This window comes from Oncorhynchus kisutch, linkage group LG10 (genome assembly GCF_002021735.2).
Source record: "Oncorhynchus kisutch isolate 150728-3 linkage group LG10, Okis_V2, whole genome shotgun sequence".
Taxonomy (NCBI): Eukaryota; Metazoa; Chordata; class Actinopteri; order Salmoniformes; family Salmonidae; genus Oncorhynchus; species Oncorhynchus kisutch.
The window spans coordinates 57124534-57148428 of NC_034183.2; the positions used below are offsets into that span (position 1 = coordinate 57124534).

The 23895-nt window shown below is 38.0% G+C and overlaps 4 protein-coding genes across 4 annotated transcripts; 2 read left to right on the forward strand and 2 right to left on the reverse strand.

Moving 5' to 3' along the window:
• Positions 1-10233: 10233 nt before the first annotated feature.
• Positions 10234-11128, reverse strand: LOC109898492 (hemoglobin subunit beta-1-like). Its single transcript, XM_020493478.2, has 3 exons — positions 10983-11128; positions 10547-10769; positions 10234-10429 (listed from the first exon to the last, which is right to left on the reverse strand). The coding sequence occupies exons 1-3, from the start codon at positions 11072-11074 to the stop codon at positions 10301-10303; spliced, it is 444 nt and encodes a 147-aa protein (XP_020349067.1). The 5' UTR covers positions 11075-11128; the 3' UTR covers positions 10234-10300.
• A 965-nt stretch (positions 11129-12093) lies between these two features.
• Positions 12094-13037, forward strand: LOC109898493 (hemoglobin subunit alpha-like). Its single transcript, XM_020493479.2, has 3 exons — positions 12094-12316; positions 12529-12736; positions 12846-13037. Exons 1-3 carry the CDS (start codon positions 12222-12224, stop codon positions 12972-12974), a joined length of 432 nt encoding a protein of 143 aa, XP_020349068.1. The 5' UTR covers positions 12094-12221; the 3' UTR covers positions 12975-13037.
• A 2429-nt stretch (positions 13038-15466) lies between these two features.
• LOC109898494 (hemoglobin subunit beta) lies at positions 15467-16509 on the reverse strand. Its single transcript, XM_020493480.2, has 3 exons — positions 16244-16509; positions 15845-16067; positions 15467-15716 (listed from the first exon to the last, which is right to left on the reverse strand). The coding sequence occupies exons 1-3, from the start codon at positions 16333-16335 to the stop codon at positions 15585-15587; spliced, it is 447 nt and encodes a 148-aa protein (XP_020349069.1). The 5' UTR covers positions 16336-16509; the 3' UTR covers positions 15467-15584.
• A 1556-nt stretch (positions 16510-18065) lies between these two features.
• Positions 18066-18994, forward strand: LOC109898495 (hemoglobin subunit alpha-4). The gene is made up of 3 exons (XM_020493482.2): positions 18066-18233; positions 18429-18636; positions 18727-18994. The coding sequence occupies exons 1-3, from the start codon at positions 18139-18141 to the stop codon at positions 18853-18855; spliced, it is 432 nt and encodes a 143-aa protein (XP_020349071.1). The 5' UTR covers positions 18066-18138; the 3' UTR covers positions 18856-18994.
• Positions 18995-23895: the final 4901 nt, after the last annotated feature.

The following is a 23895-nucleotide window of genomic DNA, read 5'->3' on the forward strand; positions in this document are numbered from 1 at the left end:
TATATTTTTATGAAATGACATGGCGGCTGCGGTGCCATTTAGAAGTAGCCCAAAAACCTGCCACCCGCGACCAATACATTTTCACCTGCGACATCGTTTCAAAGTAGCCCAATTATCAGGAAAACAGACGGTTCATAATAGCCAATCACAACACTGGACTGGCCAATGCCAGGAATTTGTTAGTTCGTCCATCACTCCAGTAAAAGTGACCAATTTAAGGTTTATAGACATGCACCCGCCTGTAAACCCGCACCCCCATCAATCCTGGAATCCAAATTTAAAGGTGCCAAAACTTGAGAGAGCAATTTGAGAAATTGAAAGCGAATGACTATTGCTGTTGGACGATTTAATGCGCTCAAATACTTTTTCTGCACGTTTGAATCACGTTTGCTCACAGTTCTATATGTACTGTTTAAGACATTTTTCTTTTTGATCAACGATGAGGTTCTGCTCGCTTAAAGTCACACTTGCTAGCTCTCAAATGTAATTTGCGCTCTTGACCTGCCTGTGCACTCGCGGGACCGCTCTATTTTCTTCTCTCTTGACTCACAATGCAGAGGGCGCGGTATAGCTCCTCATTGACATGATTGGTTGACTGTAGGTAGGGGCGGGAGGTCCAGTATAAAATACAAACTCACTTCCTTGGCAACTTCCTTCACAACAGCTCTGCTTTGCTAAACCAAGAAGTATGAAAACCCTGACGACTGCGGAGGCTGCATGGGGCAGTGCAGAGCCTTTCACCCACTAATGCCAGATAGCCTAAAATAATGAAAGAAAAACCTTAATATAGCCAATAGTTATAAATTGCTCAAGAATTATACATTCATATATTTTTAAATGTATTGTTTTCTCTTTCAACCTTCCCGCCAGTCACACTGTAAATCCTTATGCTTTACTAGCACAAATATATTGAGTATACTGAACTTAAATATTTCCAAATGTTTCACACACTCAAACACTTTAAGTGCTACTGTCTGTTTATCATATGTGCATAGTCACTTTAACTATACATTCATGTACATACTACCTCAATAAGCCGGACTAACCGGTGTCTGTATGTAGCCTCGCAACTTCTATAGCCTCGCTACTGTTTATAGCCTGTCTTTTTACTGTTGTTTTATTTCTTTACCTACCTATTATTCACCTAATACCTTTTTTGCACTATTACTTCTAGCCTGTAGGTAAGCCATTCACTGTAAGGTCTACTACACCTGTTGTATTCAGCGCACGTGACAAATAAACTTTGATTTGATTTGACACAAAATTTGATGAAAAGTCATGTGAAATTTACATGTTTAAGTTGACCTAAACAAGTGCACACTTAAGTATTTATAACATATTATTTTTAAGTGACAGTAGCTTAGTTGTATAAGTGAATATAACAAAACACAGCTTGCACATTTCATATTTATTTGCTTGTAGATGCAACTTAAACGCAATTGTAACAAAACAAAACCTGATTTTTATAAGTTAGCATAACATTTGTTTTACTTTAAGTACATTGAACTCGAATGATTTCAAATGATTTGTAACATTGTATGAACATTTTGTGAACATTTTGTGTTCAGATCAGGTAAACATATTGTGTGTTTGCACCTTTTAATTGCCAACCTTGAATTACATACATTTGTTTAGCTGACTTCACAATAAAAGTATTATCACCTTGCTAAATGTAAGTACTTATGTAGCACTCAAATATTATAAGCTACTTTGTTGATTTATAAGTCCATGTCAGGTGAACATAAAAATTGCAATGGGTGTGTACAAAAACATTTCCAGTATTACATTACTTTCAATAAAAAAAGTATGATGTGGAAATTAGAGCAACATTTTTGTATTGACTTCAATGTAAAATATTGTGTGTCTTCAACTTACAACCTATTTATCTAATATGACTTACAGGTTTTCGTCCAGCTGACTTTGCAGCAAAAATAGCCGAATTTAAGTGATTATTTTTTTTTACTTCGATATTCACCGAATTTTGTTTACATATAATTTCATGGCGAAATTCCCTGCCTAGATATGTCATGCCATGCAGCGGCTAGAGGATCATTAGCTAACGTTACTCATATTCACAAATGTAAATTTAGAAACAAAAAAAACACGTGTTCTTACCTTACAAAAAGAAATTGAACTATATTTTAAGACAATTAAATACTCTACTAACAAAAAAAGCTGTTAGAATTATAAGTGTATGTATGTCCCTTAACCCTGCTGTGGAAACACATTTTATGTTGTGCAATGAACAGGCAGATGCCACACAATATTCCAAAATCAATTATCGTTGGAGCTCTGCTGTTAACACTGCCTGAAGTAGTACCTGGAGACGGTGAGCTCCCTCAACACCACAATATTATAACACAGACAGTTGACTGAGTATATTACTGTATAGACTGCTCTATGAATGTGCTCAGTATTAGTACTGTAAGTAGAGGTTATCATGATGACATGTTCTCTCAAAGCAAACCAGGGAGCAAAGTTCAAAGCCAACCCATTTAGCAGTTCATCATGCTTTGCTTTGTAAACGTCTAATGACTTCAAGTTAATTAAGAGTATTGACGTCTGATAATTCATATAATGATTTTGAATATTTGTTGGTTAGGCAATATAACCCAGAACAAACATAATAGCTGAAGTATTATTGTGTAACTCCTTCAAAAGTACACATTAAATGTATTTTTTACATTGTCTACAAAAGCAGTCATAGTTTACTAGACCTACCTCCTTGCTAAGACAACAACACACAAGCCAATCCCTCCCAGCGTGCTTCCATGTAGATCATTTAGGTCCAGGTGTAAATGTCATGTTGAACTGTACAAATGAATATTATTTATTATTGGAGAAAACCACAACAACATTTCATGTTGGACTGTACAAATGAATATGATTTATTATTGGAGAATACCACAACAACATTTCAAACACATGAGATTCACAGTTGTCAGTCAATTTTTGTTCCTCTGGTTACATTTCAAGAGAACCCACATGAAAGGAAATAACAACAAAAAGCATACACCAACTTTTTTTTGTTCCAACAATCACCTAGTTCTCTTTTCTAAGGTTGAAGAAAAAAAATCTGTTGTCTTACCACAGGCACATTTGACCTGTAATTAGGTTACAGTTTTATTTTTCAAGGCCAAAACTTGATTTGAGCTTTTCACAATCAACGTTAAAGGAACACTTGCTGAATGAATAGAAATGAGCTGGACATGGGTTATGGGTAATCCAGATGTAGAGCATAAACCAGGCCAAAAAGAGCGAGAAAAGCATCTGGCCAGGATTGGAAACTGTGCATCACCTCTCCATCTTTGAGGATGATGGAGACTTGGTGTGGCTGAAGGGAGACTGCAAGTATGCAGACTGGACCAATGAGGACACCAGGATTTCTTGACTCACGTCCCTACAGTATAGTATGACAAGCGGAAGAGTGTGAAATACAGATCAACCAATGCGGAAGACGTGTTGTGATTTCTAGGCACATCAATATTAAAAGGAGCAGTCTTAAACTCTGTAATAACCCTGAAGTATATGAATGAACCCTGCAGGTTTTGAACACCTCTGAGTCGCTTTCACGAAGTAGTGCTGGAAGACAATGAAGGGCAGCCGTTCGCCTGACATTCACATCCCTTGGTTGCTAAAAGGACACAGACAGAATATTAATAAATCAACTTGCAGAGGACAAATTGGAAAAGCATATAGACACTGTGATTTTAAACCAACATGGCTATCCATAGGCTCAATCACTAATCGAGACACAACACCCCTTTTACTACCATTTCACCCCAAACCAATGTTATGTATACTGCAGGTGGGGTTTGGACATTTCTTTATTTTTTTAAATAAAATAATAAATATGGGGAGTGCCCGCACAGAACCAATGAAACTGACCAAATATGTCAATTAGAATGTAACAAACCATTTCATCATATTTCTTCAGAATGGCAGAAAGCCAAAGTCCAAAGCTCCCCATCTGTCCCTGCACCTCCCGGGATAAAGCCAGCAAGCGTTCAGTGTGATGGTCTAGTGCAGAAAGAACAATCGCTGCAGGTTCTGATTAGTTATGTGATGAAACTCAGCACATACCTGTAGATTACATATTTTAAAGACACAGACGTCTTCTGTACTTAATACGATTATACATTACCAGGCTCTTACTGAATGACAATAACTCAATACATAGCTCTTGCCACGCCATCCAAAATCGGTTGTCTTTGGTTTCTGGTTAACACCAGTTGTCTTCCAAATTGGTCATACCCTTGATTTCACTCTCTCAGTATCAACTCAAGATCATGTGAAAAGGTTGGCACCTCAAAGTTGTCACTCGGTTGTCCTGGATGCTGTGAAGTTACGTGTGGATTACTCAACGACACCCCAAAGCTAGTCATGGCATCCTCCAATATCAAAAGCGTAATTGTGCCCATGTTTGGCAGATCATCAATGCAGGTCAGCTTGAAAAACTGTGAATCAGACTGTGAGTTTAGAAATTTAATGTCAATGGTGTAAGGAATGTCAAATTGCTGCCTCCGTAAAATTATAAATTGGTCAATAGTGGCTGGACATTCTGGTAGTATCATCCTTTCAATTCCACCAAGATCACTCTACGTTTGAAGGTAGATGATACCATATCAATTGATGCAAAACCAGAGAGAACATAATAACAATTACATTAAGATGAGTGATGTCAAGCCTGTAATTTAATAAGTAGTAATGGAATTAATATGCATATTATCGAAATAAGCATATTCATTATATGTGAATGTGAAGCTGTTTTGAGTGATGTCGGTGGCCACACGCAACAAAAAGTATGGTCCCACCACATTGGAGGTGGGCACAAACTTAACCTTCAATTCCATCCAACAGACCGGCATACATAAAGTATAGGTCACACAAAACACTTTTCTTTAACTAGCTAGCTACCTACCTTTGACCTCGCATATCACATTCGCTTATATAAGCATGCAAACATGCAGTACAGCAAATTAGCTTTCTTACGTACCATTAGAACAATACCGTCTCCGGTCCCGTGCGTTGTCGTTTGCTAGCTGTGGCAACGTAATCATAAATGAGCAAGTACAATGGAAGTAATCGCGGAGCTGCAGGCGAACCCTGAAAATTCTTAGCAGGAAGCAAGTAACGTTAGCTATTTATTTTAATTTTAATTAACAACAAATCAATACAGGAAGCACATGTGGGAACACAAGTATAAGAATAATGAATAATATACAAAGGACAATTGGGCTAGGGGGTACAATATCACATTACATAAGGACCTTAACTGGTGCATCTGAATATCACTGTTAGTAGGCCCAACTTCTAAGACAAACCATACACATAATTTTGAAACTAGGGAAATTGAACAGTTAGGAAAGGGGTGGCTAGTGAGGTCTAAGTCAGTCTCTCTTCCTGCCTATCGTTCGTTCTCCTCTTATGCCTTGTCATTTTACTTGCCTCCTATTGTCTCCACCCACAACACACACCAGCCACATGTGGATACAGCCACATAAGAAATGAAAGGGTGTCAAAAATGATTGGTGAGATCTTCTCATGCCCTCTACTCTTTTGTCAATTTTTTATGCCTTACACAATTTGTCCTCCCTATAGTCTGCCATCAGACAGAGTAAATTGTGCTGATGTACTGTCCTCTGCAATGACTTGTGTGCTGATCCTAGTCTGGCCCTCTATAACATTGTACTCTGTCAGTGCGTGTGGTGTATAGCTGGTAGACATGCTTACTCTCTGGCATGATGTAGGCAGAATTATGTAGGCACCTCAAAGCCTAACGGTGAGAATAATACAGATTGCTAAATGTAGTAATGACCCAATTGGTTAGGGCCAAACCTATTTGAACGGTGACAGGGTGAGGATGGAGGCCAACTCAAAATGTTGTCAGGAGGCCTATATTCCCCAAATGATGGCTCAATTACATTACACGTTCAATGTGTCCAGGACATGGTCCTTAAGCTCCTGGTGTCCAATTCCATTTCGATTTTAAATCTGTTTTGCATCTGATCGAGGAATTGGACTAGTGTTGATTAAATGTAGCTTGCATCTGGGCCTAAAAGTGATAAACCTGGTGTTAATTGGTAATTGGTAATTATTAGATTAGATGTATGTAAAGTGTCACTGTGGATGTATGTCTCCAAGAAAATGTGGCATATGACGCCCTGAATTAAGAGTAATGTTAGAGTAATGTTTTTGTTCAAGTGACAACTTCTAAACAGTTAGCTGCATGTCATAAAAAAGCTGGTTAATTTGACATTTTGGGCGGGCATCTGGAAGGATCATCGGTCAAAGGCAACATCTCCTCTGTGATCATACTGCACTTTCTCCAAGTGTATGTGCAGTAGTATACCTCACACACAGGCAGCTTACTTCCCGTCAAGGTTTGTACAATAAAGTATATATAATTTAAAGCTACATTGCATTAAGGAGCCAATTGTGAGCACGGAAATCTAATGTAGTCTCATTATTTAAGTGAGGGAGGACATTTCCGGAGCCTGACGACGTAGCGTAGGTCACGTTAACATTAGATGAAGTCGGTTAACTTTTCAGCAGTTCATGTTAGCCAATTAATTTAAGGAAAAGTGCTGCTGGGTTTTCATGACCTAGCCTAGTTAAATACAAAATGACCCAAAATGTCTCTAATGTTTTTGTCATGTTTCTCTGTAGCAACCACGTGATGTGAACACAGATGAACTGTTGTCCTCAGATGTCTTCCAGCAATACTCCAAGGGGATGACTTTTAAATTAGTTTTATTTAATTTCACCTTTATTTAACCAGGTAGGCCAGTTGAGAACAAGTTTTCATTTGCAACTGCGACCTGGCCAAGATAAAGCAAAGCAGTTTGACACATACAACAACACAGAGTTGCACATGGAATAAACAAACATACAATCAATAGTACAGTAGAACAATCTATATAAAGGTAGGATAGGATATGAGGTAGGATAAGAGAGGTAAGGCAATAAATAGGCCATGGTGGCGAAGTAATTACAATATATAACACTGGAAACTGGAGTGTTTCCACAACTGTGGATTGTTTGTGTGCGAGGTTGTTCAAATATTCTTTGACCCAAAATAAAGGAGGGGAGAAACTACTTGTGTGTCTTCATAAGAGTTTATTGTGACATGATAATTACATTTTCATGTTCTTTCTCATGAGGGAACATCCCAAGACCCTGCAGCCATCAAGAGACCAGCAGCCATCATCTCAGTCATTGATGACGATGGACATGTAGCTGCTGTGTGCGAGGTTGTTCCATCCAGGAAGAGTCTCCGTGGTCCTTGAGAACGTGGTTATTAAGGATTTCCAGTGCTGGCCTGATGCACTTGTAAAATTGGAAATTGATGGGAATTGATGTAAAAATGTATCACTAGCCACTTTAACAATGCCACTTAAGTAATGTAGGTTATGTAAACATTATATTATCTCATCTGTATATACTGTACTCTATACCAACTACTGCATCTTGCCTATGCCGTTCTGTACCATCACTCATTCATATATCTTTATGTACATATTCTTTATCCCTTTACACTTGTGTGTGTATAAGTGTAACAGTATAACTTTAGACCGTCCCCTCGCCCATACCCGGGCGCGAACCAGTCACCCTCGAAGTATCGTTACCCATCGCTCCACAAAAGCCGCGGCCCTTGCAGAGCAAGGGGAACTACTACTTCAAGGTCTCAGAGCAAGTGACGTCACCGATTGAAACGCTATTTAGCGCGAACACCGCTAACTAGCTAGCCATTTCACATCCGTTACACTAGGTAGTAGTTGTGGAATTGTTAGGTTAGATTACTCGTTGGATATCACTGCATTGTCGGAACTAGAAGCACAAGCATTTCGCTACACTCGCATTAACATCTGCTAACCATGTGTATGTGCCAAATAAAATTTGATTTGATTTTGTATGTTTGTACAGCCTAATGTACTCACTCCTACATGGATACCTGAATTGCACGAATAACACTTTTGGGTTTATACAAAAAGTGTTGTTAAACTTGGATGGAGACAGAATGAAGCCAAAGGTACTTGCTTTGAAAAACCAACTGCAAAGTACCAATACCAAAAACATTTATGCCGCTAAACAATTGTAAATAGCTACTTTATCCTATAAGGAAAAGAGATTTAGGGATTTAAAAAAATGTTTAAAAACAACTGAAGATGATTAAATGTTTTGTGGGCAACTAAAAAGTCTGCCTGCATTTGATTTGATCTGTGCCTTTAGTCAAACCGATCACAAAAATGAGAAAGTCATGCAATACTATTGGCCTTTAATCTTAACATGTACACAGATACAAGAGTAACTTGACTTCAGTTAGTGTAGAGTTTAATTGAAAGAGTTACTATTTTGGAAAACTGAACATTGGCATTGTGAAGTTACCTTACACATCCTTGTATATCGGAAGCTTTAGAGGCAATGGCCACAAATCTCACATTTCTGACGTCATCATATGAAAAATGGCCGAGGTCCCAGAGGATGAAAATGGATAGGGAATCTTCATGGAGTTGTAAGGAGTGGTCGTTTGCATATCTGTGTAGTGTTGTTGACCCGTACATATACGAACGTTGGGGAAACAACGTTCGCACACACTGTCTACTTGCATTTAGAACGTTTATATTTCAGTTTAATGATTCGGCGTAACACCTTAGTCAGAAATGAAGGTTTAGGACCGAAACATGCATTTTATAATCTGCAAGTATTACTTTGTTTTGTAAACATAATGGAGTGAAAATTGTCGTGGAGTAAGAAATGTAAATTGTCAACATTAATCTTCATTTTAAACAGTTGAATGTAGTCAAATTGTTAGACTGAAATTGAAGTCGGCACATCACTACCTCATTATTTTTATTTTAAAACCTCCAGCACAACTTTAATTGAATGGAAGCTAACACATCAATTGAAAGTGTTAATTAGAGAAAGAAGGGTCATTATACTGTGCTTATGTTTTAATAGTTAAGTTGATGGGGAATGTTGCAGTGTTACACAATATTGAATTGATTGAAAGTTGTAGGTTTGTTATCAGAGTCTTTTAAAAGTTCTGTTAAAATGAGTCATGCTGTACAGAAATGGCATTCATCTATTGATGGATGCTAAAATAGATGAATCATGTTTGGTGCGTTCATGTAATTAGATATGTGTGTTTCTGAAGCCGCAGTGTTTCAAATCAAATAAACTGTTGTAAAGCTAACTTGCTTTAGACTAGTTGACTGAAAGAAAGAACTTGGATTTTAAGAGTAGTTTTTTACTTAAAATGTTGACGTGCAGCTGGTTTCCAGAAATTATTTGAGTTATTTAACAAAAATTATAAAGTTACACAGGACTAAAATGTGATAGCATAATTTTTTTTACTGTCTTATGTTTAATTTCCTCAAAAGTTGCATGCAAACTTGAACATGTTGATTCGGTATTTGTTGAATGCACACCAAATAATAGAGTAACTAAAATAATTAATTACAGTGATACATGAATGATTTAAGTTATTAATCAAGTGAAATTAACATATAAAATAGTAATATTACTTGGAATTGTAAGTAAGTTGTGCAAAAGTTACACAGTTTGGATACTTAAACAATTAAATTCACAGTGACATGATGGAACCAAGTTAAGTGACAAGTTGTTATGGCTTTAATGTTTTGAGTACAAACAGAACTTTACAACTAAAGTTGTTGTAGGGAGTAAAAGCAAGTTAATGGACAGACATCTTTTAAGTATTCTGTACTCAAAAAAATATACTTCAACATGTTGCCCAGACTCCAATTATTTAGTAGATCTAGCTCAAACTACTATGTTTAGGTAACTCTGAAATTACCATTAGTGGACAAAAATTATTATTAGTACAATGTACTTAAAAGATTTCTCTACTTACTAAAACGTTTGTGTTTCAACTTTAAATGGTGGCCCATTTGGGATCATGAAACACTTATAGTTTGAGTAAAGCCAGCTGTAACGTTTTAAGTAACTGTACTCTAGAATCCTAGTGCAGCGGGTTTCCACAACACTGTAGAGTAATGATAACTAATAAGGGTTTACAGTGCAGCCGCCCTTCATTAACACAATAGTCCATGACCCTAAACCATCCGTTCCCCATCGGTCAATGCCCATCTCTATATTGCCTAATTATTGATGTTATGGGTTTTGTGGTGGAACTTTCCCCAAAAATTGCTACCCCCCCCCCCCCCCCAACCCTAACCCTAATGTTGTTTGTACAAATATGAATACAGCAGCTTGTTTCGATGACTTTATTTTCACTCAGGCAGGGATGTCAGAACATAATCACTTGTCTGGGGTACATTTAGAAGTACCGACTGCTCATTGCGGCGACAACCACTTTCATGAACTTCTGCCAGGTTGCCTGGATTTCAGGAGTGAAAGCGGCTCCGAATTTGGCGGCAATGACAATTGTGAGGACGTCAGCCAACACCTGTGGACAGAAGACAAAGGAGGAACATGTTAAATAAGACTGCCGTTTTTGTTTTACCTTTGTAATTAGACGTATTGTTCTGAATGTTATACGTGTAGCCTAAAACAAAAGGCCTACCCTGAAATTTTCAGGGTCGACGAAGAGTTTGTTGGCGTGGGTCTCGCTCAGTGACTTGTATGTGGCCAAGATGTTGCCCATGTTCTTCACAGCTTTATCCAGAGCTCCACACACGACCTTGCCGTGAGCAGCAACTTTGGGGTTGCCCATGATTGCTGCGGCAGTGGACACATCTCCGAAAGAGCCGAAATAACGCTGAGTCCAGGGGTAGACGATCAGGACTCTGTCATTGCAAAAACACCGAAGTATGTGAATTATTTCAAATCTATTTAAATTATATGCCTAGTTAATACTCTAATATGCTCCATTCAAACTTAATATCAACTCAATATTAATAAGATAACAGGACAAGTATAATATTGTTATAATTACTCATGATCTCCACTATAAACTATATTAGATGATATATTTGAATGAGGCTGAAGCCATAACCTACCTTCCCAGAGCCAGTGGTCCGACCTCATTGATATCTACTTGGCCCCAGACAGCACTGATGGTGCTCTTCTCGGCGTCTGTCCAGTCAGCCATGTTGCCAGTGTTTGTTTTCCGGTTTTGCAACAAGATTGAACAATTAATGTATTATGTAGGGAGACGCTGCATGCAACTTATATTTATGAGTGTTCTCCGCCCACTGGAGGCGGCGCATGTGATTGGCTCTGGTAAAGATCAGTATTGGCCAAGTGTTTAATGAGCTCTTATACCTGATGTTATTGAGAATTCAGTTTCAAAATCCAATAATTGATCTGTTAAAAACAACAGTAAATACTATTTTATTAGTTTGTATTAGTTTGTACAGAATCAAGCTAATTCCGGCCTATCCGTTCCTTATCTACGACAATATTATGCCTTCCTTTTTTTATCGGGGGATTCAGACCGTTCCGCCCATTTTAAGTGATTAATTTCAAGACATTACATATGATAAGCAGGAATGTCCTGTATTATTTGCAGATAGGTGTGTACCCATGTCCTCGCATGACTTCTGACTTTTTTCCCGATCATCATTCGAAGTCTAATCAACCTTTTCATTAGAGATCATATCGAACAAATGTCAAATATGTCACCTTGAATAAATATTTTCCAATTGAATGCAGGTCTTGAAGGTGGTTTTGATTTGTACAATTTAATTTACTAAGGTGCATCGTAATTTTAAATAGCTAATTAGCTAGCAATGAAATATGTTGATATTTTACCAGAAGCAGCTTTAGAATTAGCCTATTGGAAATATATGATTGATTATACAGACATATTTCGTTTGTGCAACGAAATAAATAGTCATTATTATGTATTATTATATTTATCAATCAAACAAATTGTAACATTGTTGACAGGTACAATTTATTTCCAGACATTGTTTCACAGTACAGTCAGAAGACGAAAACATAGGCAAAAAAAATCAGAAAAACGTTAATGATGTATATTATTACAAACATAGCCCTCTGACATCTTATGGGAGGGCCTAATATAGAAATTCTAACTTAACATTTGATAAAAGCCAAGATAACGTTTCTTACTCTTGGATTTTGACAAAGATGGTTGCAGTGTACCGGGAGTGTCCCCTAGTAGCTGGGCGTGTCTGCCGCTCTATGGTAATATAAAGGGACCTAGTTGTATAGGCAGTCATCTTGTTAGGTTAAATTCTTGTAGATCTAATACACGTCAATCAAAAAGGAGCAAAATGAGTCTGACAGCAAAAGACAAATCTGTGGTCAAGGCCTTCTGGGGCAAGGTTAGTGGAAAGGCAGATGTCGTCGGCGCTGAGGCTTTGGGAAGGTAAGCCTTCTTAATGAATGAATGATGAGAATGGTTGTGTTTAACCCGCTGACAGCGGCCTATGTGCCTACCCCGAATAAGCATTTTAACATACAATAAGTCAACTACTTGCATTACATTGTAGACAGACGATGGTAAGAGTAAGATACGCATAATGCTTAAAAGTTAAGGCATCTAAATACGCCTAAAATGGTATGCAAACTCATTTGCAGGATGCTGACCGCCTACCCCCAGACTAAGACCTACTTCTCCCACTGGGCAGACCTGAGCCCCGGCTCTGACCCAGTCAAGAAGCATGGAAGCACCATCATGGGTGCAATTGGTAATGCTGTCGGAGTGATCGACGAACTCGTCGGAGGACTGAGTGCTCTCAGCGATTTGCACGCCTTCAAGCTGCGCGTTGACCCTGGCAATTTCAAGGTTGGCGCCCAGATAACTTATTATCTTTATTTTTATCACTCTCGACTTCAACTCTAAGTCTGTTGCTGGCTTAATTCGTCAATATTAACTTTTAAAATCTACTTTTCAGATTCTGTCCCACAACATCCTTGTGACCCTGGCTATTCACTTCCCTCGGGATTTCACTCCCGAAGTGCACATTGCTGTGGATAAATTCCTTGCAGCTTTGTCCGCTGCCCTGGCTGACAAATACAGATAAATTGTAGTTCAGTTCCTGCGCTGTTGTTATCACAATAAAATACACGGGCAATGAATTAAGTTATGTTCTGTTTTTGTGTCCTTATTCCACCATATTTCACCATCAAACTCATATTTGAATGTTAGCAATATAGCAGACTAAATACAGTAGATTCACACATTTTAAAAAAATGGAATGAAAAAGGAATGAAGACATGATAAAAATAAAGTGGTTGTAACGTCTCTCGTCGAAAGGAGTGGACCAAAGCGCAGCGTGGAAAGTGTTCATGATATTTTATTTTCAAAAAACACTCAAACAAAATAACCAAAGTGAAAACGAAAGCGCACAGTTCTGTCAGGTACAGACACTAAACAGAAAACAATATCCCACCAAACCTCAAAAGGAAAAGGACAATTTATATGTGATCCACAATCAGAGACAACGATAGACCGCTGCCTCTGATTGGGAACCACACTCGTCCAAAAACAAAGAAATAGCAAACATAGACTTTCCCACCCGAGTCACACCCTGACCTAAACAAACTTTGAGAATAATAGGGATCTCTAAGGTCAGGGCGTGACAGTGGGGATCCTATCTGACCTAAAACAGGGCATTTTTACTAGGATTAAACGTCACGAATTGTGAAAACTGAGTTTAAATGTATTTGGCTAAGGTGTATGTAAACGTCGAACTTCAACTGTATATTGGCCATATACCACACCCCCTCGGGCCTTATTGCTTAAATTACCCAGTGGGTCAGATCAGAAGATTGGAGATATAGTTTAGGGATGTGGCTTTCAGATAATTATTTTTATCCACCATGACAGTTGTGTAGTTATTACATGTTAAGGTTGAACATTCACTTATGCAAATCACATTGTTGGGATAAATACCACCTTATTATAGTATGTAATACATAATCCGAATATTCTAGAATAATGTTTCAAATGCAAACATTTTAAAAACGCTTAAATGTAATCTAAAATGTAATCTACATAATCCACAAAAATAATGATTTATCATTAGAGGGCTATAAACAATTGTAATGCAGCACTCCAAGAAATGTTAAAATCTCCACTTCCTGGTAAAAAAATAATTGCTGAGGTGTAGTCACTTTTGAGGACACAAGCTCAGGTACACAGTGCAAATATGATACAAATGGGAAGACATTAAATATTTAGATGATGTATTTCCTATTCAACAAAACTGTATGAATAAGACTTCAAATTACTTATATGCTTTCTAAATATAGTAGAATCAAATTATAAAATGACTAACTATGAGATTTCACCTTCCTTATAACTGTAAAATACACATTTGTATATACAGTGTCAGAGAAAATGTGCATATTTTCTAAACGTCTCTCTTGATCCGAATGTCTTCCCCCATTGCTGTGAATGTCTCACAGAACTCTTCCTGAACTAATTAGGAATTCGCCTTTCATCGCATTTTAATCTGGTCCATCTATGAGAAACAGAAAGTGGTTTTCGTTTGAAATCTATGAATTATTTAAGATTACTGTCTATTAATCAATCTCTGAATGTGCTACAGCGACGAGACCACTCACTATATCATGTTGCTTTGTGATGTAAGGATTCCAGGCATATGGGTTGTTAGTTGTTAGTGGCTGTGACATAGGGTTCCGACAGGAGTTGATGGACAGTGAATTGATGCAATAAATAATATATATAGGCCTTTTTCCCCCTCCAATTCCTTTATATCCAATTGGTAGTAGCAGTCTTGTCCTATCGCTGCAACTTCCATACTACAGATCCGAGTTCGCATGGCTCTCGACCTTCGCCTCGCCTCTAGCACTGCGCTGTGCAATAGACCGCTGCGCCACTCCGGAGGCCGCAATAATACTTGCAGCTCTATTTTGTATTTTATCGGATTTGTTTGAATAAAGCTCGACATCAGTTGCCCTCGTTTTGCAAGACGGCGCGATCTGTCACATTGCTGTGGATAAATCCAGTGATGGCGAGGGCAAGGCTCCAAAATCATATTTTAAACGGATTGTGTTAGGCTACTCAATTAATGTGTTGAAAACAATTTCACATGATTGTGGTATGACGTTTAAAATGTTGCTAAAAATATTGACAAATTAGTTTTTAGGTCCAAAAATGGTAAAAGCATTTGTTGACAGTGGATTGCAGTCATTCTAAGGACATACATATTTAAATATCTAAAACAAAGAAAATACATATGCAAATATACTGTAGTTATCATATTACAAGTAGCAAACATTATGTAATGGTCGGCAGGTAGCCTAGTGGTTAAGAGTGTTGTTAACCGAAAGGTCTAATTCAGCAGACTCTCTGGATAAGAGCGTCTGCTAAATGTAAAACATGTGATCGTCTGTCCAAGTTTTAAGAAATCATTTATTTTTCAAACTTGAAAATGTGTAGGCTAGGCATCGCTTATTTGAATCCACTGAAGGCCTAACTAGAACCCATTTGCCATCAGTAAAATTGCAGGAGAGCGTTTTCCATAAAAAACAATACTTCAGAAAGATAAATGCTTTTACGTGTATTTTATTATTTTCAATATGTGTAGCTATGGCACAGCTTCCAGCCTAACATACTGGAGTTGGAGTGTCATCTCTCTTCCATATTGATGCTGTCGAGTGATGCTCTAGTGGTACTGTCTGCCAAGAGCGGACACAACGACAGCCAGGAACTTCTGGAAGGCTTCCTGAGTATCAGCACTGAAAACGACGGGACCGAGCTTGGCGGCCACGCACACGGTGATGCAGTCGGAAAGGAGCTGTGGAGAAGGAACCAGAAAGAGAATGTAATATTGGAATAAGCTTTACATCGGCTCATAACGCTATTTAATTCATAAGACTAATTATTTTTGTATTTTGTTTCAGTTTGTTAACGTGCAATACTCACCCTGAAGTTGTCGGGATCCACGTGCAGTTTCTCGGAGTGCATCACACTCAGGGCAGCATAGGTGTTCTTGATGTCATCCAGGTTCTGCACAGCTCTGTCCAGTCCGTGCATCACGGTCTTTCCGTGCTTGGCCACCGCGGGGTTACCCATGATGGCAGCGGGTGTGGACAGGTTGCCGAAGGTGCTGAAGTGTCTCTGAGTCCATGGAGACACGATCAGAAGTCTAAAAATAAATAAAACAGGCTGCCATTAAAATTATACTTCACAATCAATATGGTCTGTATCGCACCAAAGGTGAACACCGCGATTTCCTACTACGCACTTAGTGGTAAATATTCTAGGTAGACTATTATCGTGTTATTATTTAATGATATCTACATAAATATTATAAGAATGTACCTGGCCAGGGCCTGGGGTCCGATCTCATCCACGCTGATCTTTCCCCACAGGCCTACGATGGCACTGCGCTCAGCATCTGTCCAGTCGACCATGTTGACGTTTGTTTGTTGATTTCCGTTGGTACTTGCAAAATGTTACAAGGGACTCCTGAGCTTTTTGTCTCTTGCGACGTCCAATTTATTGATGTTCAGTATCTCCGCCCTGAACAGAACACAGAAAATGATTGGATGAATATCTGGAGGGGGCAAGGTCATCGAGTGTGGCACATATCGGCATTGAGCCAACTTCATCCCACCTTTAAAGATAATGCTTGGTCATTTAGGCGTTGCCAAATACAAATGATTATGGATGGAATAAACAAGTCATGATGAGCCTCCATCGGCATTTTTGTCCAAATGTAGTTATTGACATAGCCTTGTTCTGTTCAATGTTCTCTAAATACTGCATACTAAAATACGCCAATTCATATTGTTAAGTTCAAAATAATATCTGACACCACTCAAACCAATGTAGGTTCGGAAACTTTAATGCCAATTCTCTCAGGATAGAACCTTATTTAGCACAACATTCTCTTTTAATTTATCGTTGTAATATTCACATTGAATTGCAATATTATCGTTATAAAATTCTAATTATTGATGTAAGTGTTTATTTAGGGTGTCTTTTTTTAAGCCTAGATTGGGAGTAAACTATAAAAAAAAAGAGCATGACTCAAAACGTGTTTTATCTTCATATTCAGACGGCCCCACCCATTTGAAAGTTCCATATATCTGGTCTTTTTGAATGATTATTCTAAATGTCAGTTGGTGTCAAGTCGTTTTATAGGCTTTCATCCGGGGAATTGATACGTTCTAACTGGACACTATTCAATGTGGATATTGGCCTATTTCATTCAATGAAACTACAGCTTTTTGTTTAACTCCACTGAAATACAATGCACGTAGCCTATATATTGTTACAATGTTTAATGATAGGCCTAGGCTACGCTTTGCAAACAAAGCAACACCGTTCCGATTATCAGGTCTATAATATGTCTCATATTAACTGTGAATATTGACTACAACGGCCAAATTGGATATAAGCCAACACGTCTTGATTTGGTTGCTAGTTGCCAATCCAATCACGTTGCAAATATTTGTCAGTGTTGGGGAAGCTACTCTGAAATATAATTGACCAAGTTAGCAATTATTTTACACTGGAAGAAATTAAGCTACACTAAAGATACCCCTAAGAAAAATATAAAGTTACTATGGCAAAGAAGTTCAATAGCCAAACAACTTCGTAAAAAAATGATCATATGTAAATCTGAAATGTAATAGAGTAAAAATTGTCAGAGAACTTTGGGGTATTTTAGCCTATTAACACTAGTTAACTACTGAAAACCCTAACTAGATTTCAATGTAGTTCAACTCCCACCAAGCTACTACGAAATGTAGTTTCCTTACTCGTTGAACTACATGCAGTCCACTACTCCCCAACACTGCCTTGTGTACAGAATCACATACTCACCAATGAGTATAGGCAATATTAGACCGTACGACTAAACCTTAACTGTAAAGAAAATATTGAGATATTAAGTGTTTCAAAAACACTTTGTTATTCAATCTATATTACATAAATACATGCAATGTTATGACAGCATTTTTACAAACGAAATCGATTTTGTGCAATTGTCATATTTGGGGCATTACACGAATTGGCTCAGTTCCATAACATATACAAAAAAAAAACATGAATCATGTCTTGGAAAAATGCCCAATGAGAGGAGGAGCCGAGATTACATCGGGGTGTGCCTTCTTTCATGCCTCAATAAAAACAGCCTCTGAGAAGTCTACGCTCACACGCTTCTTTTCTCAGCATCTTCATCTAAGTGGATAAACGGACAAGACGCAGCTATGAGTCTCTCAGCCAAGGACAAAGCTAACGTGAAGGCCATCTGGGGCAAGATCCTCCCTAAATCCGATGAGATTGGAGACCAGGCTCTTTCCAGGTAATTACATAACGATGTATGATCAATTATAGACTAGGTACATGTATTCAAATTACTAACACAACTCCTCAGTCAATTATATGGAAGATATGAAAGCTTTGCCTATCTCAGCAAAAATATGGACGGGATCCCCGACCGTGTGAATTTTTATTTAAAATGATTTTTGGCTCACCTGATTTCTAATGTCCTCGACAGGATGCTCGTCGTCTACCCCCAGACCAAGGCCTACTTCTCCCACTGGGCTTCCGTGGCCCCCAGTTCCGCTCCAGTGAAGAAGCACGGCATCACCATCATGAATCAGATCGATGAATGTGTTGGCAACTTGGACGACCTTTTTGGTTTCTTGACTAAGCTCAGTGAACTGCACGCCACCAAGCTGAGGGTGGACCCCACCAACTTCAAGGTAAGAGAAAAATACACAAAAAAACACAAAAAAAATCTACGTTTTTACCTGTGTGAAGGTGAAATAATCCATTTCCATTTTCCTTTGTAGATCCTGGCTCACAACCTGATTGTGGTCGTTGCCGCCTACTTCCCCGCCGAATTCACCCCCGAGATCCATTTGTCCGTGGACAAGTTCCTGCAGCAACTGGCTCTGGCCCTGGCGGAGAAGTACCGCTAAACTGGAGTTCAGCTGCTAAACTGTCATCCGAGCTTCAAGCTCTCACAGTTTTACATCAGAATTAGACGTTCATCCATGTTTCTTAAACGTAATGTCCTTCCGATATTGACACACTGACAATAAACCTAAATGAAACGCATACTGAGGTGTTTGTTTTTCATTTTCACATTCAGTGGGGCCATACCCATAGGGGGCACAGGGGCATGTACCCCCTCAGATTTGTCCTCTTAAAAAACGTAATAATAATAATAATTTCTCTGTAATGCTACCAGCCATTTAGCAATGGTATGACGTTGGCTTTAGCTAGCTCAGATGGGTTCCCAATCTCCCAAACTCATAACTATCTACCAATAAGCCATTTCAGGCTATCAATCAAGTTAGAGAAGCAAGATTGTCAAAATTATTCAATTTAGGGACCACCCCACAGCCACCCTCACTTACTCTGTGTCCCCTCAGGTTTCTGCGGTGCATGAAGCCACTACTCACACTGTCTTGTGATTTACAGTGCATTCGAAAATAATTCAGACCCCTTTACATTTTCCACATTTTGTTACGTTACATATTTATTTTAACATTTATTAAATCGTTTATTCCTTCATAAATCTACACACAATACCCCATAATGAGAAATCAAAAACAGGTTTTAAGAAATGTTTGCAAATGTATTAAAAAACAACAACAGGAGCATGTTGGACCGCCAAGAAAGATGGCAGCATTTTAGAGAGCTCCTACCGGCATGCAAATATTGCAATTCAACGGCATACGCTTTCATTTTTGTCAAAATGTATTGACTTGAAGTACAGTTTAATATAAAGATCATTTATATTTTGAAACATCTCGCTAAAGTGGCGTTATTGGAATGTCGACACACGCTAAAAACGTATTCAAGCCTAACACACGGTTTTCACAGAAGGCCACACTCGCTAGCAAACAAACAGCAATACTCCCACCAAGACACTGGAAAACACGTAAACCAGAGAAATCGGTACATATTTAGGATCTATTTGAGCAAATGGGAAATTGAACACGATTTTGTTGGACGTTCCATCCGATTTCTCCACGATAAAAACAAGCAACACAGTCTCACATTCAATTCGTGCACATATGTACATAATGCATTTCAGCAAATTTCGTGCGTTTAAATTTCGTGCATTTTTGTGCGTTTGTGTGTGTTTTTTGTGTGGCTTAATTCGTGAGAAAAGACACGAATTTATGTGCTTCTTAATTCGTGCAAAAAGACACAAATTTAAACAGTAGGCTCCACACAAGCCATTGCAACAACCATATAGACGTGATAGTCTATATTTAATTTGGTTCTTCTTTATGGCTAATTCAACGTTATGAATATACAAAAATGTTGTCTTTGTCCATGGACTCAGAGGCACTTTGTTTACTGTTTTAGACTTGCTGAACAGACATTTTGAGAAAAGACACATATTTATTAATGCCAATGTTGTTTTCTGTGCTTGATTTCGCTTGATACTTTGGGATAGTGGTTCACTTGTAATCAGAAAGGCCATTTTCTTCGTGTAGGCAACAGTACACGATGTTCTTCATAACCCATTTCATATTTCGTTGAGTCTAAATTACAAAATTTTCTTCATAATACATTTATTACATGTTAAACAGGTTGGCCTAGCGTCATCGGGGTTAGGTAGGGCTTGGCCGGTAGGGATGTCCTGTGGCGGGCCGGGCGCAGTGCGCGCTAACCAAGGTTGCCAGGTGCATGGTGTTTCCTCCGACACATTGGTGCGGCTGGCTTCTGGGTTGGATGCGCGCTGTGGTAAAGAAGCAGTGCGGCTTGGTTGGGTTGTGTATCAGAGGACGCATGACTTTCAACTTTCAACCTTCGTCTCTCCCAAGCCCGTACAGGAGTTGTAGCAATGATACAAGATGGTAGCTACTAAAACAATTGGATACCACGAAATTGGGGAGAAAAAGGGGTAAAATATATATATATTTTTTTTAATGATGTCTGTCTGTATAACAGAACTGATATGGCAGGCGAAAACCCGAGGACAATCCATCCAGAATTCTTTTTTTCAGCTCACCTCTGATTACAATGGCTGGGAATGGGAATATAAAAGCAAGTCCTCCAGATTGCAGTTCCTATGGCTTCCACTAGATGTCAACAGTCTTTAGAAAGAATTTAAGGCTTGTTTTTTGAAAAATTAGCTAAAATTTGTAGTTTTTCTAAGTGGCTCCCATTTTGGATGTAGTGTTTGTAGAGCATTCCGGTGAATGTGCGTACTTCGTTATTTATCTCCGGTAATGGTCTCCAGGATTTTCGTCTTAAATTTGATAATTTATTTACATAATAGCGTACCTGAGGATTGATTAGGAACATTGTTTGATATGTTTTAAACAAGTTTATTGGTAACTTACGGGATTCATTTGTATGTATTTTGAACGAGGGAAACCGGTGGATTACTGAGTCTAGCACACCATTGAAACATACTTTTTGGGGATCTAAAGAAGGAATTTATCGAACAAAAGGACCATTTGTTATGTAGCTGTGATCCTTGTGATTGCAACCAGATGAAAATCTTCAAAGGTAAGTGATTTATTTTATCACTATTTCTGACTTTCGTGACGCATCTGCTTGGTTGGAAAATATATGTAATGCTTTTGTGTGCAGATAATTGCCTGGTGTGCTTTCACTGTAAAGCCTTTTTGAAATCTGACAACTCAACCGGATTAACAAGAAGTTAAGCTTTTAACTGATGTATGACACTTGAATTTTGATGAATGTTTAATATTATGATTTCTGTCATTTGAATTTGGCACTCTGCAATTTCACCAAATGTTGGCCAGGTGGGACAGTAGTGCCCCAATGATCCGTAAGAAGTTTTAAAGCGTATTAAAGTCATACTACATGAAACCTTTTATTTAAAATACTAAACTCTGGAGTATAGATCCACATTTCACATTTTAGCTTCACTCTCCAAATACATATGGTTTTGGCTGTACCTTGGTATTGGACGTTACAGTGCCTTGCTAAAGTAATCATACCCCTTGGAAACTCCTTTGACAGTGATTACAGCTGTGTCTTCCTGGGTAAGTCTTTTAGAGCTTAACGCACCAGGATTGTGCAAAATTAGTACATTATTCTTTTCATAATTCTTCAAGCTCTGTCAATATGTTTGGGATCATGACTAGACAACAATTTAGAAGTCTTGCAATATATTTCCAATCAGATTTAAGTCCAAACTTTAACTTGGCAACTCAGGAACATTCACTGTAGATTTGTCATTGTGTTGTAGGTTATTGTCCTGATGAAAGGTAAATTCCTCTCCCAGTGTCTGGTGGAAAACAGGCTTTGCATTTAGGCCAAAAAGTATATTCCTTTGCAGTTTTTTCAGTACTAACTCCAGTGCCTTGTTGCATACAAGATGCATGATTAGATTTAAAAAAAATATATGTATTCTTCTTTTCACTGTAATTAAAGTCATTATTGTGGCGTTAATACAATGATGTTGATCCATCCATCAGTTTTTTTTTACCATGACAGCCTGTAACTGTAAAATCACCAATGGCCTCAGAAGGACGACTATCTTTGATGTGTCTGGGTGGTTTAATACATAATACACACCATAATTATTAACTTGATCATGCTTAACGAGATATTCAATGTCTGATTTGTTATTGTTACCCATCTACCAATCCCTACCCTTCTTCATGAGGCTTTCGAAAAGCTCCCTGGTCTTTGTAGTTGAATCTGTGCTTGAAATTCAATACCTGACTGAGGGACCATACAGATGTTCTATGTATGGGGTACAGAGGTATGGGTAGCTATTCAAAAATAATGTTAATTCCTATTGAGTCCATATAACATATTATGTGATTTGTTAAGCCAAATTTAACTTGTGAACCAATTTAGGCATGCCTTTATAAAAAATCTACATTTTCTTCCACTTTGACATTAGAGTACACCATTTTGAGCTGCTTGTTGACAAAAAAAATCTAAATTAGATCAATGTCAATCCAACATTGCAACACAATAAAATGTGAAGAAATCCAAGGGGTATGAATACTTTTGCAAGGTACTATATGTAGTTGAAATATTACATTTGAGAGGAGAAGAAGGCACTTGACCAACGTGAGATTAGGTGCAACCAAAAAGTCATAAAATCCTTTGAAAGGAATAGGTGCAACCCTTGCTCACAATTATATATTGAATTATTTATTTTCTATTTCTGCTTAAAAACACTTAATTCCTTTTTATGTTTTTTTTCTTGTCTTACAGTGGAAAGAAATGGGACAATGACTGGATCAAGGCCGAGGACCAGGTTTCTCCAGTTTAACTTCTACTTTATGCACAAATGTACTCCTCACTCTCCCTTCACATGAATCACTATCAATCAGAAATGGTTGGAGCATGGAGCATCAGCATTTCTGGTGAACCGTTTAGAAATTACAGTACGTTTTGTACATAGCCCCCCATTTTAGGGGACCAAAAGTATTGTGATAAATTCACTCATATATGTATTAAAGTAGTCAGAAATTTAGTATTTTTGTATTTTATGTTTGCATTGATTCATTTTACTATGTTATTAAATATATACATTTAATTTCACTGTTCATTTTTTACCTTTAGCCTATGCCTATTTCTATAACACAATGCACATAACTGATTATCTTATGGAGTAGATACAATTATATTTACTAAAGAGAGTTCATTTGCAAGTATAAAATATATTTTTTTCCAAATCAAACGTGTTGGTCTTTCAGTCAAAGCACCCCATACAGAAGCAATCAGTTGATATAATAATGAACAAACATTAAAAAATCAGGCTATATGAATCAGACAGTAGTAGGTCAGATGGTTGAAAATCACAGATTCATATCGTGCATGTTTACAGTAGGCAAAAATCATCTTGTGGTCTTCATATCTGTTGTTAGTGATGCTCTCCAGTCTCCACTGCCGTGGTTCTGAACTTGCCACGACAATCCCTGCATTTCTGCCGCACTAGCTAACAGTAGCTGTCCGTGGTCCTGAAATAAAACGCCGGCGCACTATTAGAAAAGGCGCACAGGTTA

Excerpts from the sequence above, each read along its gene's own strand:
- LOC109898495 (XM_020493482.2), top strand. The coding sequence starts at position 18,139 with ATGAGTCTCTCAGCCAAGGACAAAGCTAACGTGAAGGCCATCTGGGGC. Across the intron at positions 18,234-18,428 it reads GGAGACCAGGCTCTTTCCAG|GATGCTCGTCGTCTACCCCC; the intron begins GTAATTACATAA and ends TGTCCTCGACAG. Across the intron at positions 18,637-18,726 it reads TGGACCCCACCAACTTCAAG|ATCCTGGCTCACAACCTGAT; the intron begins GTAAGAGAAAAA and ends TTTCCTTTGTAG.
- LOC109898493 (XM_020493479.2), top strand. The coding sequence starts at position 12,222 with ATGAGTCTGACAGCAAAAGACAAATCTGTGGTCAAGGCCTTCTGGGGC. Across the intron at positions 12,317-12,528 it reads GGCGCTGAGGCTTTGGGAAG|GATGCTGACCGCCTACCCCC; the intron begins GTAAGCCTTCTT and ends ACTCATTTGCAG. Across the intron at positions 12,737-12,845 it reads TTGACCCTGGCAATTTCAAG|ATTCTGTCCCACAACATCCT; the intron begins GTTGGCGCCCAG and ends TCTACTTTTCAG.
- LOC109898494 (XM_020493480.2), bottom strand. The coding sequence starts at position 16,335 with ATGGTCGACTGGACAGATGCTGAGCGCAGTGCCATCGTAGGCCTGTGG. Across the intron at positions 16,068-16,243 it reads GGACCCCAGGCCCTGGCCAG|ACTTCTGATCGTGTCTCCAT; the intron begins GTACATTCTTAT and ends ATTTATTTTTAG. Across the intron at positions 15,717-15,844 it reads TGGATCCCGACAACTTCAGG|CTCCTTTCCGACTGCATCAC; the intron begins GTGAGTATTGCA and ends CCTTCTCCACAG.
- LOC109898492 (XM_020493478.2), bottom strand. The coding sequence starts at position 11,074 with ATGGCTGACTGGACAGACGCCGAGAAGAGCACCATCAGTGCTGTCTGG. Across the intron at positions 10,770-10,982 it reads GGACCACTGGCTCTGGGAAG|AGTCCTGATCGTCTACCCCT; the intron begins GTAGGTTATGGC and ends TTGCAATGACAG. Across the intron at positions 10,430-10,546 it reads TCGACCCTGAAAATTTCAGG|GTGTTGGCTGACGTCCTCAC; the intron begins GTAGGCCTTTTG and ends TTCTGTCCACAG.